The 18,101-nt window shown below is 37.5% G+C and overlaps 2 protein-coding genes across 9 annotated transcripts in view; one reads left to right on the top strand and one right to left on the bottom strand.

Moving 5' to 3' along the window:
* Positions 1–2,791, top strand: part of NAA15 (N(alpha)-acetyltransferase 15, NatA auxiliary subunit) — an 87,528-nt gene extending 84,737 nt beyond the window's left edge. For both annotated transcript variants that reach the window (XM_027857544.1, XM_027857545.1), the window contains exon 20: positions 302–2,791. In XM_027857544.1, coding sequence (XP_027713345.1) covers positions 302–502 — 201 coding nt within the window. In that variant the 3' untranslated portion in view covers positions 503–2,791. The remainder of the gene's footprint in view (positions 1–301) is intronic.
* Positions 2,792–3,476: 685 nt separating this feature from the next.
* Positions 3,477–18,101, bottom strand: part of LOC114039688 (malate synthase-like) — a 67,069-nt gene continuing 52,444 nt past the window's right edge. For all 7 annotated transcript variants that reach the window (XM_027857558.1, XM_027857556.1, XM_027857557.1 and 4 more), the window contains 5 exons: positions 17,143–17,235; positions 13,888–13,960; positions 7,623–7,690; positions 3,890–4,020; positions 3,477–3,771 (listed from right to left, as the gene is read on the bottom strand). In XM_027857558.1, the coding sequence (XP_027713359.1) occupies positions 3,579–3,771; positions 3,890–4,020; positions 7,623–7,690; positions 13,888–13,960; positions 17,143–17,235 (558 nt within the window). In that variant the 3' untranslated portion in view covers positions 3,477–3,578. The remainder of the gene's footprint in view (positions 3,772–3,889; positions 4,021–7,622; positions 7,691–13,887; positions 13,961–17,142; positions 17,236–18,101) is intronic.

Below are 18,101 nucleotides of genomic sequence, written 5' to 3'. Positions count from 1 at the left end.
TACTACTGCAAATCCAAGTCACTTCAGTAAGAATGTGCATTAGTTGACATGAAAAAGGCACGGAGTAGGTAGCTAGAGATGCTCAAAACTTTTGCTTTAATTTTAGCTTTGACTGAGGAGATTTGGAGTATTTTGTAATTGTGGAATGCTGATGGGTGAGGGATTAAGTGCACTCTTCCCTAAATGTGCATCCTTTCTCATTGATTTTGGAAATGATATGTTAACTTGATGAGACATTTTGTAAGTACAAAAAAGAAACTTATTCTGTGTTTTTACATTGTAAATTACCCTTTTCTCTTAGACATGCATGGAGGCTTTGGGAGCCTTGTGTGACGGGAGCCTTGGAGACTGTAAAGAAGCTGCTGAAACTTACCGAGCAAATTGCCATAAGCTTTTCCCCTACGCTCTGGCTTTCATGCCTCCTGGGTATGAAGAAGACACCAAGATCACAATAAATGGAGATAGTTCTGCAGAAACTGAAGAACTGGCCAATGAAATTTGAGCCCCTTAAGCAAATGAAACGACTTTGGACCATATCTAGTGTATAATATTTTTGTCACGCACCTGCTGCATTGCTCTAACTTACACAGAATGGAAGGAGTCAACGTTTAGCCTTCAAATAGTGTTTTATGTTTTTTTTATCCTGCTGAAAAAGTATATATATAAAATATCTAACATATTACAGGATATAGGTTCAGTTTCTTAAAAATTAAAAGCTGCTAAAATTGAGAGAAAAAAATACCTTATCCTATACCTACCTACCCACCCATGTTTTTAAACTAATTTATATGAAATCTGGAGGCTGTTACAGCTAACAAAGCAGGTGTGTGGCAGAAATATTACTTTAAATTTGTCTTGTGAGATTACTATATCTCAGACAGCAAAAATGCTGTTTTAGCACTGGATTCTTTCACTGAGCACAAAGAGTTGTTGGGGCTTTAGCATCTGGCTGGTTTTATATGGGGTTGATCTGACCATAGGAAGTATGCAATGTGAATCACTATTTACAGATAAACCTACAACAGATGCTTGATGTTGTAGTGAATGGGACAAATAGATACCAAGCAGAATTATTAAGAAACATAGGGTGTTCAATAAGCTTGTTGTGTCTCCAAAATTCACTGTACATGATCAGTTTGGTGTTCTTGTACCACAGTTTTTAACTGAAGGAACAAGTTAGAACAATCTCAATTTTAATTAAAAACTTGAAAAAAAAATAGTTAACATTGCTGTCCTGGGGCAAGCCTTTCAGCATTGTTTTGGCCAAACTTAATAAAACTGTAATGCAAGAACCAAATGCACTGTGATGTGGCACCAACTAATTAAAAAGGAAGTATGAATTTTTCACCCCAAAGTGAAAAGAGAGAACCCACCATGGCTTGAAGGTAAAGAGCAGAACTCCTTACTCTACCATTCTATGACTGATCAAGAGACTAATAGTTAAAAACCTCAGCAGGCCTTGTTCACGTTATGCAGAAAAAATAAAAAGTGCTGCAGTTTAGATACCTCTGGAATTTTTCCACAGTGTCACAGGTTTGTAATACTTGAAGCCCTACATTTCTAAGAATATATTTCTTGCTCAGTTGTTTCAGGCAAGCCCAAGACTTTGTAACTTTTAAAGGGCCCAAGATTTTTTTTCAATAACAGACCAGCTTCTTATTCCTGCAGTTACAGATGTAATTTCCTTTTTGTTGTCAAACATAAGGTACCAAATATGATGCAATAAAATGTTTTGAAAAACAGTTGTGTGAATATTTCAACTAATAGGTATTGGGCTTCTGTGAAAATATACAGATCGAGACAGACACAGGTGCAAGTCAGAGGTAATATAATGTGCTGTATAGTTGTAACATTGATATGTTAATGCTGGTGCAAATGGAAGCTTTATGTAGTATACTTAGTGCTGGTGTCGGGGAAATTCCTAGATGCAAAATGTAGTACTGCTTGGCATTACAATCTATCTCAACGAAGGCTAGGGTGGCAGCTAGTACTGTGAATTTAATTCACCAATCTTAATTAAGGGAAAACTGAAGCCTGCTATGTAAATGGTTTTGCTTGAGAAAATGAGCCTTAATATGCTAAACCTATGAAACAATGAGAACTAGCCTTGGGCTCCACAGTCTCTCATTAATGGCCTTTGCAGTATCTGAGCAAATAACAAGATTGAGTAAAAATGAATAGATTGTATATACACTTTACATTTTTGTGGTACTTTTAGTTTATAGAAAGTCAATTCTGAGGAGGGATTTTTCAGAAGGACTTTGACCGGATTCTTGTCAAATGAACTGTTGGGCTAAAAACCAACTTTTTCCTAGTCCATTAATCTGTACTTACAAACCACATCTTGATGGTATAAAAAGTACAAACTGAATCCCATTTTTTGTTTTATTTTATTACCTGGCCCAGTCTCAGGAACATCTTGAAAGATGGCAATGTATTATTGTTTAAAAAAAATAAGAAAACTTCTCCTCTGGCAACTTAAGTTCTCCATGTTGAGAGAACTGGTGTGCTACCTCTGCCGCAGATGAGATGCTTGAGGAGGCACCAGCCATATGATGGGGTGGTGTGGGGTGTGTGAATTATGTTTAAACTCCACTGTATATTGAATTGAAATTCATCTATTGTCTCGACTGTAAAAATGGCTATAGATTGTCTTAGAATGACCATGACTACTCCTAACTCTTACTGCAGATACCACCCTTTAAGAGATAAATTCCTAATGTGTATATTGTAATCCAACCCAATCTTTACTGGAACAATTGAATAAATCTTATATTCTCTTTCAGGTTTACTTGATATAGTGCATAAATTGTTTAGGGTCTGAGGACCATGACTTCTTTCATTTTACATCCAAACACCATTCTTAAAACATTGTAATTTAAATACTATGTGTAGGTATGCCCCTTTGCTTTGACGGGTGGTAATTAATTCATCACATTCAATTCACTCATGAATTTGTAATGAAATTATGATATTTTAGGATGGGGTGGTGGCAGTGAGAAATAGGGTGCAGGAAAGCAAGATGGGGGGGAAGTTTCAATCCATCCTGAGCATTTTAAATTTATTAATGAGACCTGGCAAAGTTTTTGAAGGTCAATATAATTTTTGTTTGTTTGTTTTGTTTTTTTTTGCAAGGCAATCAGGGTTAAGTGACTTGCCCAGGGTCACACAGCTAGTAAGTGTCAAGTATCTGAGGCCAGATTTGAACTCAGGTCCTCCTGATTCCAGGGCTGGTGCTCTATCCATTGCGCCACAGGTCAATGTCATTTTAACTTACATGGATATTAAACAGTACTGATTGTTTTCCTTTACATTCAGCCAGCCATATTGTCTCATCTAATCTTAAAAGAAAAACTAAAACAAAACCCTATGGTTCAAGGGAGGTTTATAGTGCTTGACCTGATTTTATTTTGTGACAGGTGACTCAGACATTTTTAAAGTACCTATTTGGTATAAGCCAGAGGAGAAAGTAAAAAAAAAGTGGAAAAAAGTTTAATATAATGTGTTTCACATAATCAGTGAGGGCAGAATTCCTATGTCAGTGATGAGTCTCGCTAGCTTTGTCAAGCACTGGTTCTTCACAGCCTCGATTTGGTTTGTGCTGTACTATGAATAGCAACTACAGCTGTGGAATGAAAGCTATGGTTGTAGGAAGATGATACCAGAAAAGTGTGGTCCAGGTTTAAGTAGGTTGTGATGAATTCAGGGAAATCTTTTTTCTGTACAATTTCCAGGAATATTTCAGTTGCGGTGTGCAGCAGCTGTTTTGCTCTAGAAAGAGAAAAGGTAGGGTATTGTGCTTTCTTGGAAGATGCATAAAATTAGTGAATTGCCTTTTCTTACACTTGAGATTAGTTGAATTTAAGAGTTTTCATTTAGTGAGACTGACCTTTCAGACAGACAGTAACAGTCTTGTAGTTCATTCTTCATTTCCTCGACTAAGTTGTGAACGAGACTCCTCGACACCACCGTTCTCTCATCGTCTTCCAGTTTAGCTCTATGACGAATCCACTGCCATACCTGAATTAAAATACAGGTTGTTTTTCCCCATCATTAATCTTTGCATTACTGAGTTCTAAGGACCGGGTATATGTTTTTTCCAGTATAAAACTCCAGCTACAAAGTTTTATTTAAAAGATTAGCAAATTCTGTCATCAAACTCTGGCATCTTACTTCATCTCATTCTGAAACTATCCAACTGAGTGAAAATTAATTCAGAAATAAGGTTTATTGGAAGAAGCTTAGGTTGGGTAACTTGGATTCAGATTTTAATTTCAATCGTGGGAAACTCCTATTGTGGATACACTTTCCACCAACCCAAGTTGGTGGCTCGTCTGCCATAGAGAGTTGAGGCCACAAAGAGATTAAGTGGCTTACCCATGAAGTTAAGTCATTTGCCCACTTGCCAACACCCAGTATATGTATCAGACAGAATTTGACAAGTCTTCTGAAGGCACTGAGGTCAGCCCTCTATAAACTATCCTTGATTGCTTCTGGAAAGGGAGGACACTGAAATCCCTTTTCAATGCAACTTATGGGGGGAGGGAAGAAGAGACCAAGTATTATTAAGTAACCTACTATTACAACTAGGCACTGTGCTAATAAGCACTTTATAAATATCTTATTTTGTCCTCACAACAACTCTGGGAGGGAGGTGCTGTTGTCCCTATCTTAAAATTGAGGAAGCAGACAACGGTTAACTAACTTGTCTAGAGTCACACAGCTGTAGGTATTCAAGGCCAGATTTGAACTCAGGCCTTCCTGACTCCAGGCACAGCACTCTATTCACTTCATCTCACTCTGCGAGTAACTCTTGGTTACTTAACCTGTTTAAAACCATTGGCAACTAGCAAAGAAATCACAAGTGGGCAGGGGTCAGAAGTCTATGTCATAAGGTAGGAGTTAAAAGTTCTCTATCATTTGCATTCCTATCTGCTTCCTAAAGAAGCAGGTAAGAAAGAAAATGATTAACAATTAGAGTTTTCATCACTCGTCAAATATGTAAGGCAGTCTTAAAGAACCCAATTCTACTTAAAGTAATGTGCAGTTATTTTGTACTTAACGAGGGCACTGGTTTTACTGAGCCTGGCATCCAATTTAATTAAAATTTTTTCCAATAAGCATAAATCCACCATCTCCTTCCCACCTCCTCCCTTAACCCCCTTCTCCCCCCAAAAAGACAAAGAAGAACAAACCCCTATTACAAACATACAGAGTTAAACAAAACAAATGCCCACATTGGTGAGTCCTGTTGAATCATGGTTGATAATAACAATGATCAGAATGCAGTGCCTAAGTTCTTTAAAGTTGTTTGTCTTTTTCATTAACCTAGAAATTGGATTTTGGCTATAAAGGATGTTCCTGGGAGTCTTCGTTTTGGGGTTCTATGTGGGCACTGATAGATTTTACTTCCATGTTGCCCTCTGATTCTAAGATGTCTGTGCGGTTCTCTTGTGATATCTTGAAATATGTCTAGGTTTTTATTTCTTTTGGAGGGGGTCATGGCTTTCCAGGAGTCTACATAAATAATGTCTTCTAGATAAAGGATCAATTGTTTTTGCTGTGAGATACCTTATATTTTCTTAGATTTTTTCAATTTGTTTTTATTTCTGGTCAGTCAATTCAAATTTATTACCTACTATGTGCTAGACACTGTGCTAAGTGCTGGTGATTCAAAGAAAGGGAAAACAGTCCTTGCTTTTAAGGAGCTCAGTCTAATGAGGACATAGTAGGCAAACTACTACTTATAAAAATAGGTATAGACTAAATTAGGGCTAATTTCAGAAGGCACTAAAATGAAGGACTATGAAAGGCTTCTTGCTGAAGGTAATACTTCAGTTGAGATTTGAAGGAAGCCAGGTGGCAGAGGTGAGGAGGGACAGCATTCCAGGCATAGAGGAGAATAGATGTAAACACCGAGTCTGAAGATGGGAGTGCTGTTGTACCAGGAATGGCTTCTTTTTGGTCCATTCTAATTTTCAGGGAATTTGTTGTTTGGGCAAGGGTTTGCACCAGGATGTCAAGCCATTAACTCCCTTTTCCAAATTACTCTTCCATAGCTCTCATTTCTCTTCCAAATCATTTCTCTACCATTCACTTCAATTTTAAAAGCATTTAAAACTTAAAAAAAAAACTATTGTTTCATCTCTTCGAGAAGTTCTAACTGAACCTATACCTCAGTTTTGTTTTCTTTTGAGGCTTTGCTTGTAGATGTTTTGAAGACATTCTCTTTTAGGTTTGTGTCTTGAGCGTTCCTGGTACCATAATAGTTTTTTATGGTGGGGTTCTTTTTGTGTTTGCTCATTATTCCAGACTATTTCCTCACTTTGGACCTTATGTTAGAGTTAAACTCTACACATTTCTGGAGGGAATGAATGTCTGGGCTGGTCTTGCTGCTATCTCATGGTATTTGAGTATTGTATTGTAAAATCTAAGGGAGAGTTCAGACTGAAGACTTTCTAGCTCTTTGGTGCTCCCAAAGTGGTCTGATCCAGGGCAAAGTTTGATCACTACCCTCTCTGGTCTGAGCTCTGCAAGTTCCTGGCATGGATGTCAGTCTGAGCAACATACTGGTGGGCTTGCTTCTGTGTGGAGGTCAGTAGATGGCTGCAGGACTCAGCTACTATCAGCTAGCTAGAAAGGTCTGCTGGCTCAGAATGAGAGAACTACAGACTCCTCTTTGATCTGGGATTCTTGCCCTGGTTATTCTGCTGGAGGCTTTATTCTAGGCTGGACTAGAAGCTGGAACTGAGACTGCTCTGCTCCTGGGGTCTGATATTAGATAGCCACATAGTTACTGCTTGCTTATGAACTTGTTCCATGCTCAACACAACATAGGGCTTGCAAATGATTCTCCCCCTGCAAATGAATGTCACCTCTACCCATACCTATGTCTGTTCAGTTAGCCCTAGACTTGGAACTGGGTAATAAGCAACAGAGTTGTACCTGCTTTTGCACCCTGGACAAGTTTAGGCCCCTCTTTCAGGATCTGGAACCTGTTCTTACTCTGTCGCAGAGCTTCCCTCTGCAATGCTCTGTGTAGCTGATACTGGTTATATACCCCGTCCTCACTATTCATGGACCTCTGTCTCTATGCTGACCCAGGTTGGAAAAATTACTTAGATTTCTTGAGCAGAGTTTGGTCTGGTTCATTTCCTAGATCTTTTTGAAGGTGTTGGGAATGGTCTGAACTCATGGTACATCTTATTGCTACTCTTCCATCTTGGCTCCACCCTACCAAACTTCCATCTAAAACAAACTGGTAGTGGGTAGTGGTCTGATACCAGTAAAATGTTTTTTTAAAGGTGCCAGATTAAGGGATTGACTCCCTCTTCCTACAGGTATCTTTGGAAAACATATCAAAGCCAGCCCTCGTCTAGATTTTGTTCCAGCGCTATCGTGTAGAAATAGAAAACTGGCTGCCTAATGAAGTTACACAAGTTTCCAAAATTAAACTTTATTTATTGGTTTCAAACCATCCTAAAAGTCATGCATTCAAAGACATTTGATGTCAGTTTCTTCTTGTTCAATAACCATCACCTTTATGAATTAGTTGTATTTATGTGACTTGTACAACTTCAACAAAGGCTGTAGGAGTTGAATGTGTAGTGAATTTTGCATACCTGTGACCTGGAGATCTCTGCTGTTGCTGAATCTTCCACTTGACCACGATAGTAAAAGTGACCTTCTCCTTTAGGAATAACATGGAAAATGTTCAGACTTAACAGAACATATTTTGGATCATTCTGCTGCTTATTTTCACCTACTAGTTTCAGTCACCTCTTGCCCAATGTTCTGGGGACCATGTCACCATACCATTTACTCCATCCTGTGGTGACTGTCTTCTCTGCTCACCAGTTTCACAAAGTTAGACTTTGAGAAGTTTGCCACTTGTTTATTTTCTACTACAGATATAGTACTTCCTCTGCTGTCCCAGCTTAATGGTGGTCAGCCAGCTCCAAGTGGATCAGAGTACTTTGAACTCAGAAGCACGCTCCTTTTCCCCTCACACAAACAACTCCATTGTTTCTCAGGTAAGAGGGCCGCCATTGTGGCCTTCTATTTCATGGTAAGGAATTGAGAATTCCTTTGAATTCCAGGGTCCAAATTTTGGTCATTTAATTGAAATTGAAATTGGGTCATTTAAATGACATGACAGGTCACAAAAAGCAAAACATCCAGGCTGACCAGCCTCTCCACCCCTTCATGCTTTTCACCCAGTGTTTGCTCCCCAGATTCCTTTCTTGCTTTGTCTCTTGCTATTTGGTTTCATCTGGAACTTGGTGCCAATAGGGCAGCAAAGAAAGTCCCTGGCTATTCCCTCAGCCTTTTGTGACCATGTACACTGATGTTTTCCATTAATTCTAATAGTCAAGATAAATATATATGTGTGTGTGTGTGTGTGTGTGTGTATATATATATATATACATATATATGTGTGTATATATACATATATATGTGTATATATATGTGTGTGTATATATATTTAAAAGGTTGGTTGTTAATATAAATTTTAAAAATCCTTTTTTTCATTTTTTTTTTTCTGTCAATTGAGATACTAGTCTGTTGAATGCATTAAAAGGGCCCCTGGTTTACTTAAGAAGCAGATGTGAGTAGCTCAAATTCTTTATTTGCTTTTTTTGAAAATGTATTTGACCACTTCAGGAATCTGATTGGTTCTTTGCTGTTTTAGAAGCACTCCATTCAACCAATGCCTCTGTTCTCCATTGTGCTAATGTGCTCTTGAGAGAATACTCAAATGCAAAATGAAATTATACTCTGATAGACATTTCTAATCTGTTATATGATAATTTAAGATTAACACTGGATGTTTTTTGTAAAGACAGTTCCTTTCACAAAGCAAGCATGCCGTAATATTTGTGAATACTGCCCTATAGGTTGCAGTAAGAGATGTACCAATAACCACAGGCCACCTGATAAAAAAAGATTCACAAATTATTAATAAGCACAAATTTTTGTTACAGTAACATATTTCTACTTACCTGTTGATCTGGGAACTAGGGCAGGTAAGTAATGCAGGGTTTTTGTTTATTTCCTGCAAGGAAACTGCCTTGTATGACTGCATCTCTGCCCCAAATGGTACAGATCTCTAAGTATTGTTAACCTTTACTCATATGAATAGAAAAGGACATTGATCTAGAGACCAAAATTTGAATTTCTGTCCACTAATTCCTGTGGATTTTGTTAGTGTTTGTGAGAACACCATGTTTAGAGTGGTGTTCACTTAAATGACCCTTGTAGCATGCAGCTGACTTGGTACCAGAGATTCCCTTAAGACTTTTCCCTGCCTTCTCAGATACCTGTTCATTTTGGAGTTGATTAATAGTGACTAAAGTGAGATAAAAGACTGTTTCCTTCCACCATCTAGAAGCTACCCACCACACTGCAGAGTCCTCAGGGGAATGTTGTCACTAGAACGATGTGTTTTAGCCATTGCCTTTCATCCCTAGTTCCCCACCCCATTGAGCTCTTAGGCTTCTAGCATCAATCTCCCATTTATGGTTGGGAACAGATGAACTGAGAAGACTGGGAATGCAGAGCAACTGTTTGGATGTGGTCTATTTTTTTTTTTTTTTTTTTGGCTCTCTGCTTTGGATGACCAGGACAGAAAGTGGAGGGAACCCCGAGGGTGTTTAGCAGGCATTTGCCCTGGTTGCAACTGAACACTCCCCCATAACAGCAGAGTTTTGCCCACAGATGGTGTTTTGTATTACAGGAAGAAAAATCAAGAGTTCTAGTAATATTGGGTTATTTTATTCTGAGTCAAAATAGGTAACATCCAGGAATGTTATCAAGTCAGAAGAAACAAGGCAGTGCACAGGAAAATGATGCTCTTAATGGCGCTTGATTAGATATAAAGCTAACCTGCATTCATTGTATATTTTACTGAATTCTTTTAGGCAAATTGTCTGTCTTCATTTGGACAGAAAAGCAAGGAGTCTGCAAACTAAAAGGAAAAAAAAGTTTTTCCCTCTGAAGATGCAAATTATCCAAACTACAGTATCTACCACTGCAAATCCATACCATCTAGCTGAGTTTAGGTTATCTCTCTGACCAGTGCTTCATGAGGGGAAATAACACACTCCTGAGGGAGAAGGAAGAAAAGAAGAGCTTAAGGACCAAGATGGAAACCCCATAAACTAGCAGCTAGAAGTGTTTGGTAGCCTGGAAAGAGAACTTTGAAGTGGGGCCCATCATGCTTGCACAGTGATGTTAACAAGTTTACATCAATACAGAGCCCATTGATGAGGCTCGTAAGTGGTAAAGGGAGACAACAGTCATTTCTGCTACCTTGTTTCTTGCCCTTGTCCTGTTCTATTCATACCCACTTTTGTGGAGGGAGATGACCACCACTGGACACAAGGTAACTCATTCTGGCTAGGGTCCATTCCAGTACAGTATTTCTCTGGAAGATTACATATTATCAGTTATGCCTAAAATATTGCCAGTTTCTATTATAGAGTCTTGGTTGATTCATCTCTGACAGATTATTAAATGCTCATTTAGCATTTATTTTTCAGCCTGCATAACTGCTTAGGGTAAAGAGTTGTATATGTTTGCTACCTAACATACTGTATAAGGTAGTACTGACTATGACAAGTTAGTACATTTGGTTTATCAATTCCTGTATCTTGAATAGGCACTGCAGATGAACCATGAACTAGGCCCACAATGGAATAGGAATTGGAGAGTACTGCACATGATTACACTTGGGAAAACAGAGTAGCTCCCTGCCTATATGTTTTTTTTTTCTCAGACATAACCATTTATTTAATAATTAGGCCAAATAAATTCCATAGATATTAATGTTAAAGCAAAAGGCATAGTAAATTGCAATACACATATAAAGCTATATCATGCTCTCTGCCTATATGTTTTAACACCAATATCCTACCATAAATGATACATAAGCTGTGAAGCATGGAAAACCTCATCAGAAGAACTGAGGCTGAGTGAACCCAAGAACAATGGGGAGACCAGTCAGTACAGATGTGTTGTGGTGTGGTACCAATGAGGATCCTCCAAAGAAGGGGTATACAAGTGCTGTTAATGATTGGAAAGGGAGGTATACCAGGTATATAGCAAGAGGAAGAGATAAAACAGATGAACAACCAAGAATTGGGCTGTTAGTCACAAAAAATGTAAAGACCTAGAAGAAGCCCTCTAGTACAATGGGTAGAGGATGTGGATACCAATCACACCTGCTGAAGTGTGGATGGGTCCTGATCAACAATGGTGCAAGTAAGGAGAACCCACATGAGATCACAGGTCCATGAAAGTAACAAAGTAAGTGTAAAGTAATGTTTCTTTTTATGATTTTCAAGCTTTAAGAAATATATTTTAAAGTAGGGTGACTATTAATCTTCTTTATACTACCCATAAAATTAATGATTTTTATAAGGATCATATCTCCTTTTAGGTCTTTATCTTGAGACATCCATTTCTGGACATGACTAATATGGGAATTTGTTTTGCTTCACTAGCATTTTTAAAACAATATTTTATTTTTTCCCCCAATTACATGGGTTGGGGTTTGTTTTGTTTTGTTTTTTGAGGTAATTGGGGTTAAGTGACTTGCCAGGGTCACACAGCTAGTAAGAGTCTGAGGGGGGATTTGCACTCAGGTTCTCCTGATTCTAGGGCCGATGCTCTATCCACTGGGTCACCTAGCTGCCCTACTTTACCACATGCCAACTATATGTTTGTTAAAATAATTTTTAACATTTTTGTCTAAAATTTGGAACCAAACTTTATCCCTCCCTCCTCTTTTCCATAGATGGTAAGCAATCTGATACAAGTTGTACATATACTATCATGTAAAACATTTTCATATTTGACTAGCATATTTTTAACAAGGATTTTGTTTTTATTTTTTCTACTGGGGGAAGTGATAGGGAGAAAAATAAATTTTCATTGAAAAAATTTAATCAAGCCTTCATCTTGCACATAGAAAAATCCTAATTTTAGTCTGTCCTTATATAGCAGCTCCTCGCCTTTCCTTTTAAATGTGTTTCTTTGGTTCTTCTATAACTTTGACATTTTCCTTGAAGTAGAGATGATGTTTCAGGTGTAGACATCCCAATAGTTTGGTGTAAAGGTAAAATATTTTCTACATCAGTTCAACAGATTACCTGATGATGCCCACCATTTCATAGATCTTTTTGGCTACTATAGCTATTGGGCCATTATCTTCAGGTAACCATCTAAGTCCATTGTCTGGCTATAAAAAGTTTGGATTTTGATTATTTGACAAGTTATATTACTTCATACTTAATCACACTGAAGCTCATCTATTTTGTGTTTTCACAGTGGAAAAATCTTCCATAAGATTATTGCTGTAAGAATGGCTGGACAAATTGTGGTATATGAACGTAATGGAATACTACTGTGCCATAAGAAATGATAAAAACCAGTTTCAGAAAAACTTCAGAAGACTTGTATGAACTAATACAAAATGAAGTGAGCAGAACAAAGAAAACAATATAACATTGTAAGGACAAACACCTTTGAAAAAATTAAGAAATCTGGTCAAATGCAAAGAATGACCAAGATTCCAGAGGATGAAACATGCTACCCCATCTTCTGGCAGAAAGGTGATGGATTCAGGGTGAAGAATGAAACATGTTTTTTGAACGTGGCCAATGTGGGAATTTGTTTTGCTTGACTATGCTTATTTGTCAGAATGGGGTTTTTTCCTTTTTAAAAAAATTTTTTTTCTGTAGGGGTGACAGAAAATAGATTCTTTAATTTAAAAAAATTAATATCATTTAAAAAAAGATTATTCCCTTTACCTTTGCATTTCATGATCCTGAGGTTAGCATGATCAAGTCAATGGAAGAGTTCAATCACTGTACGACTTTCTTACAGGTTACTTATAAAAAATGTTCAAACACTGACTCCCTGAGCAGGGATCTCCCCAAATATAGAAGCACTACGTTTGTTCCTTGGTTCGGAGAAACATGCAATCAGACTAACAATTCTTTGTGAAGAGAAACATTTAAAAGAGAGTACAAATAGATGAGGCTATAAACTTAAACACAAATGTTCATTGGAGACCAACTACTGTAAAAATCCTACTTACATTTCTCTAGTCATTAAAGTTCAAGTTTATCCTTCCCTTTGTTTCTTAACTCAAGACCTGTTCTAGACAAAATAGTTGTACAAATTCTATTTGCCTCAGTTCTTAAAAGTTTATAAAAGAGCATTTGCAATATTTCATACCAGTTCTCACCCAAAATTATTTAAAAAAAAATACTATCACACAAAAAGTTAAAATAGAGCAACTAAAAATAGCAGATGACAGTAATGATCTAAGTCCAGAGGTATTGCTAGTGAGTAACTATGAGAGACCAAAAGAGAGATAATGAAGGGTCAGTGAAGAGATGTGTAGCAAATTCTCTAAAATTAAAATAGATGTTTATTCTTGATTTATGCAGAAGTACCTTTTTTCTTTCCAGGATTGTTTTGTTGTATAACTAATCAAATAGATAAATTACAAAAATGAGAGAAGTTTTTAGTCTTTATGCAAGCATTTCACACTCTGGTATAAAAGTTAACATTAATCTTACTTATGTGGGTTGGGTGATGTGGCTATCCCCATTATGTAGATGGGGAAGGTAAAATTCAAGGTGGCTAAGATACTTCCCAACATAACAAGCAAATTGGTGGCACAGCAACAATATAATCCATAGTCCCCATTTCTCTTACAAAAACCCATACTCTTCGCAAGTAGACATGTCCGTTGCCATATGTAAGATATTATGGGGTGAGATGAACTGAGTACTACTTACAACAAATGGGTTGAATAGCAGATCCCCAGGTTATATAGTGAGTTTATTGGAATTAACAAAATGATTCTACTCTTACCTTTCAGCCAAGAATATATGAAGAGCACTCCAACAGCAATGTTATACTTCAGGCCATGGAGGGTGACACCTCCCTAACAAGAAGGGAAAATGTGTCACTACAAACCAGCCTAAACTCCCAACAAAAGTATGAGCATTTAACTTCTGCTTTTCCCACTTTTCTCTCTCTTTCTCTCTGTCTCTCTGTCTCTCCTTCTTTCCCTTTCTTAAAAGGATTTAAGACTATTTGCCAAATTCTGCATTTTTTTCTAAGTCTGTGTCCCCAAAGTCTACTAATGCAAAGAGGATAGGATTGCAAATGTGGAACTGGAAGGGGCCTTAGAAATCCTCTAATACACTCCTTTTATTACAGAGGCTAAATGACTCAAGGCTACAGAGGTTGTAAGTGACTCAAACTCAGATCATCTGAGTGCAAACGTAGTGCTTTCTCCACTGTGCCACATTGACTCTCAGTGTCACGTGGGCCTCCTTATAGCCATTCTCTCAGACGTGAGACCTTGTAGGAGAAAGCTTGTTCATAATCTGTTTCCTGCTTGTGAGAGGCAGCAGCTCCCCCTGAAACAAGCTAGCAGTAATACTTAACACTATGTCATTCAGTTAGAAAAATAAGGGGGGGGGGAAGAGGGAGAAGGGGATTTGGGATCTTGATATTATCACTTATCACCATTAAAAATCAAAATCCAAAAGTTAGATTTTGCATTTCAAGCACATACAGGTGGCAAAGCATTAAGACATTTCACTTAAGAGGGGTAATATTGGAATCTCTCAGCATCTTTTTCTGTTACTGTAAAACAGGGGATAATAATACTTAATCTACCTTTCAGGGGTTTTACGAGTTTTAGTTGAAATAATGTAAAGTACTTTGTAATTATAATGCAATATTAGTGAAGCTAGTTATTGTGATGTGTATAGGTCTATTCATTAAATCTTTGCCATTTTTATTTGATTTTTTTTAGCATATTGTGTTCAAGGGCAGCTACATGGTACAATTGATAAAATATATCACTGCCTTCATTTGAGTTTCTTTCTTTAAACTATCTTACCTTGGTTTTCATGTTTTTGCCTCAGTTTCCTCATCTATAAAATGAGCTAGAGAAGGACACGGCAAACCACTCCACTATCTCTGCCAAGAAAACTGCAAATAGAGTCACGAACAGTCAGACATGACTGAAATGATTAAATAACAATGATATCGTGCTCAAAAAAAAAAAAAATCAGTGTTCCTAAACAGGTGGAGAAAGCTAGTACTCAGGTATCTCAAGGAAAATGCTGAAACAAAAACGGTTTGGATACCTGGCCACCACTTCTAAAACATTCTAGGAGAGAAAAGATGACCCACCAGCCCCTACAGGATTATCAGGGAAACCAAGTGTTTGCTGGCAGAACCAGATAAAGACAATGTGTGTTATTTTCATGTGGTCATTGCAGGTCCATAGGATTCCCCTTTTGACAGAAGGGCTTTTAAACTTGAATGGTTTCTTCTAGAAGAATAAAAGCTAACATTCATATAGTGCTTACTATGTGCCAGACACTGTGCTAAGTGCTTTACAATTTACAAAGAATTTACAGTTTACAAGGAAACTGAGGCAAACAGAGACTAAGTGACTTGCCCAGGGTCACACAAGTAGTAAGTGTCTGTAGCAGTGCAATGAATGACCATGTCTCCAGAGGACCCATGATGGGGTATGTTATCTACTTCTTGAGAGAGAGAGAGATGATAGCTACAAGGTGCAGAAAAAAGATATACGTTCTTGTACATGGCCACTATGTGGATTAATTTTGCTTGACTGATTATTTATTGCAAGGGTTTGTTTGTTTTTTGGTTTTGCTTTGTTTTGCCTTTCTTTCTCTTGGTTAAATGAATGGTAGGGAGGGTTAACAATGGTGAATTAAAAAAAAAAGGAAGGGCATTATATAACATTTTTATAATGTTCAATAGGAAGCACAAACCAGAAAATAACATGAAGAAATTATTATACTTTTTAAAAACCAAGTGACATGAAATGGGAATTCACAGTTTCATACAGCATCCTCTTATTGTGTTCTGTTGTATGTATGGAAGTACTCTTTTTTTGTTTAAGTTCAGAGTAAAAAATGTTTTATGATACTTGAATTGACTCCTCAGAAGCAGTAGATGGACAAACTTGGTTTGGATAAAAACAAAAACATCAAACATCACAGCCCTCACTAATATAATTAGTCAAGTGTAGAAACTTCACTTTGAGAAAAGCTTGTGATCAGTTTGTAAGGCCTTCTGGAAACACTTCTGGAACTATTATGTTTTAGTAAAATATTTTTTGTTGTTCTAAAACAATAAACAATAAAAATATTCCAGAAGAAAAAAATACCAGATGAGCTTATATCACTGACTTCGTTTGAGTTTCCTTCTTTAAGTTGTGTCTTACCTCAGTTTTCATGACTCCACAATATTCTTCTCCAGTCACTTCTTCCTCATGTGATTCACTGACTCCCTTCTCTTCCACTATCACAAAGGTTTCATTACTGGCCCACTGCTTCTTTCTCCATTCTCTCCCTCAGTGATCATTCACCTGGGGCTTCAACTATTATTGCCTCTGTGGAGATGACTCCCAGATCTATAGATCTAGTTCTGATCTCTCACCTAAGTGGCAGTCTCACATCTCTACATTTTTCACCCGACTGTCCCACAGTCACCTCAGACTCTCCATGACCAACAAGGTTTGCTCACCTCAAGTCCTGCCTTCAAAGTGAAACCTTCCCTGACTATTCACTCATCTCCTTCTCTTGAATGCATGGAACACTGAGAGTATGTGCTCTTTAATTTGTTTCTTAAAATCACAGATTTGTCTGAATAGGCTGGAAAGAGCCTCAGGGACCGACTGATCCAACCCCTTTATTTTAAAGAAGCAAAGTGACTTGCCCAAAGTTATACAAGTAGGAAGAGCTGGGATGGGAACTCAGACCTCCTAATTTTAAACCCAGTGTACTTTCCCAGCTTCCATGTCTTATTAAATTACTTCTGAATAACCCCACGATGCCGAGCCTAGGGCCAGGCACTTAGTAAATAGGGCATGAACCTTGTGTCCCAAGAATTTAGTGTAACGCCATTATCAGGGAACAGGACAGGAAGATTCTCTTCCTGCCACTATTAGGACCTTTAGCACGAGGCTCCGTATTTAAGTTTTCTATCAGCTGCAATCCCTTCTCAGTCTGATGCCTGATAATATACATCTGTCTTTATCAAGTAATCAAAGATTTCACTGAGGAAAATCCTTACTGTGGGCATGGCTAGCAGTTGTGTGGCAGTCACGTTCACACCTTCAGGAATGACATGTAACTGGTTGGGGCCTCTTGTATGCTCCTTAAATAGCTGTGTCAAAGAGAAATAGATGTTAAGAGCATTGTAATCCTGTTCTGGGAAGTCAGTACTTCTAGTTGAGAGTCTGTTATAGTTTTTCTGTTTTAATTGTTTTATGTGTTTGGGCTTTTATCCCTCACTTGAGCCACATTAAAATATGATTCTTTATCACCAAATAAGCCATTTTTACCCTACCACATAAAAGATTTTTTCTAGATTAAGGTAGTAATTATAACAGACCTACATCCTTGTCCAGTGGAGCTCTGCTATTTAATAAAATTGACTCTTCAAGACTTTTCTCCCTAATCTGGAGGTTTACCAATTTGTATATGCCATATTGAAATAGAACAGTACCCATAAAAGAGGATGTGAATACAAGCATTGTATCTAGACTGGTGTTTCATGCTGCTGGCTACCACTACTATATATTGTATTAGCCCCAAAAGAGATGAAATTATTTGTCTATCCTTAAGCCTTTAGGAAACTCTTTTCTCTTTGTTCTTTATCACTGGAAAGCCCTGTTAGGCATGATGATAACAGTGATGGGAAACTTCAATTATTTGGACATCTACCAAAAGTATGGCAGCTGATAAATATTTAAGGATAATTTTATTCTTCAAAAAGGTAGAAGAAATATATAAGAGATCTGCTGTTCTGGAAATTACTCTGGCAAGTATAAATGATAGGAATCTTGGAGGTAAATGATAATTCCATCTTAAGAATTTATGTTAGAGGAGAGGAAAGTCAGGCATAGTCTGACACATACCCTAGATTTTGGGAGATGAGATTTCAGAGAAAGAACAGAGAGTACTTCATGCCCTAAAGTTCTACATAGAAGTCAGAGCAAGAGAGATGGAAAACTTTAAAATGAAATTTTG

The sequence above is a fragment of the Vombatus ursinus genome, unplaced genomic scaffold (assembly GCF_900497805.2).
Source record: "Vombatus ursinus unplaced genomic scaffold, bare-nosed wombat genome assembly UNPS02012179.1, whole genome shotgun sequence".
Classification (NCBI taxonomy): domain Eukaryota; kingdom Metazoa; phylum Chordata; class Mammalia; order Diprotodontia; family Vombatidae; genus Vombatus; species Vombatus ursinus.
This window is presented reverse-complemented; position numbering and strand designations above follow the sequence as displayed.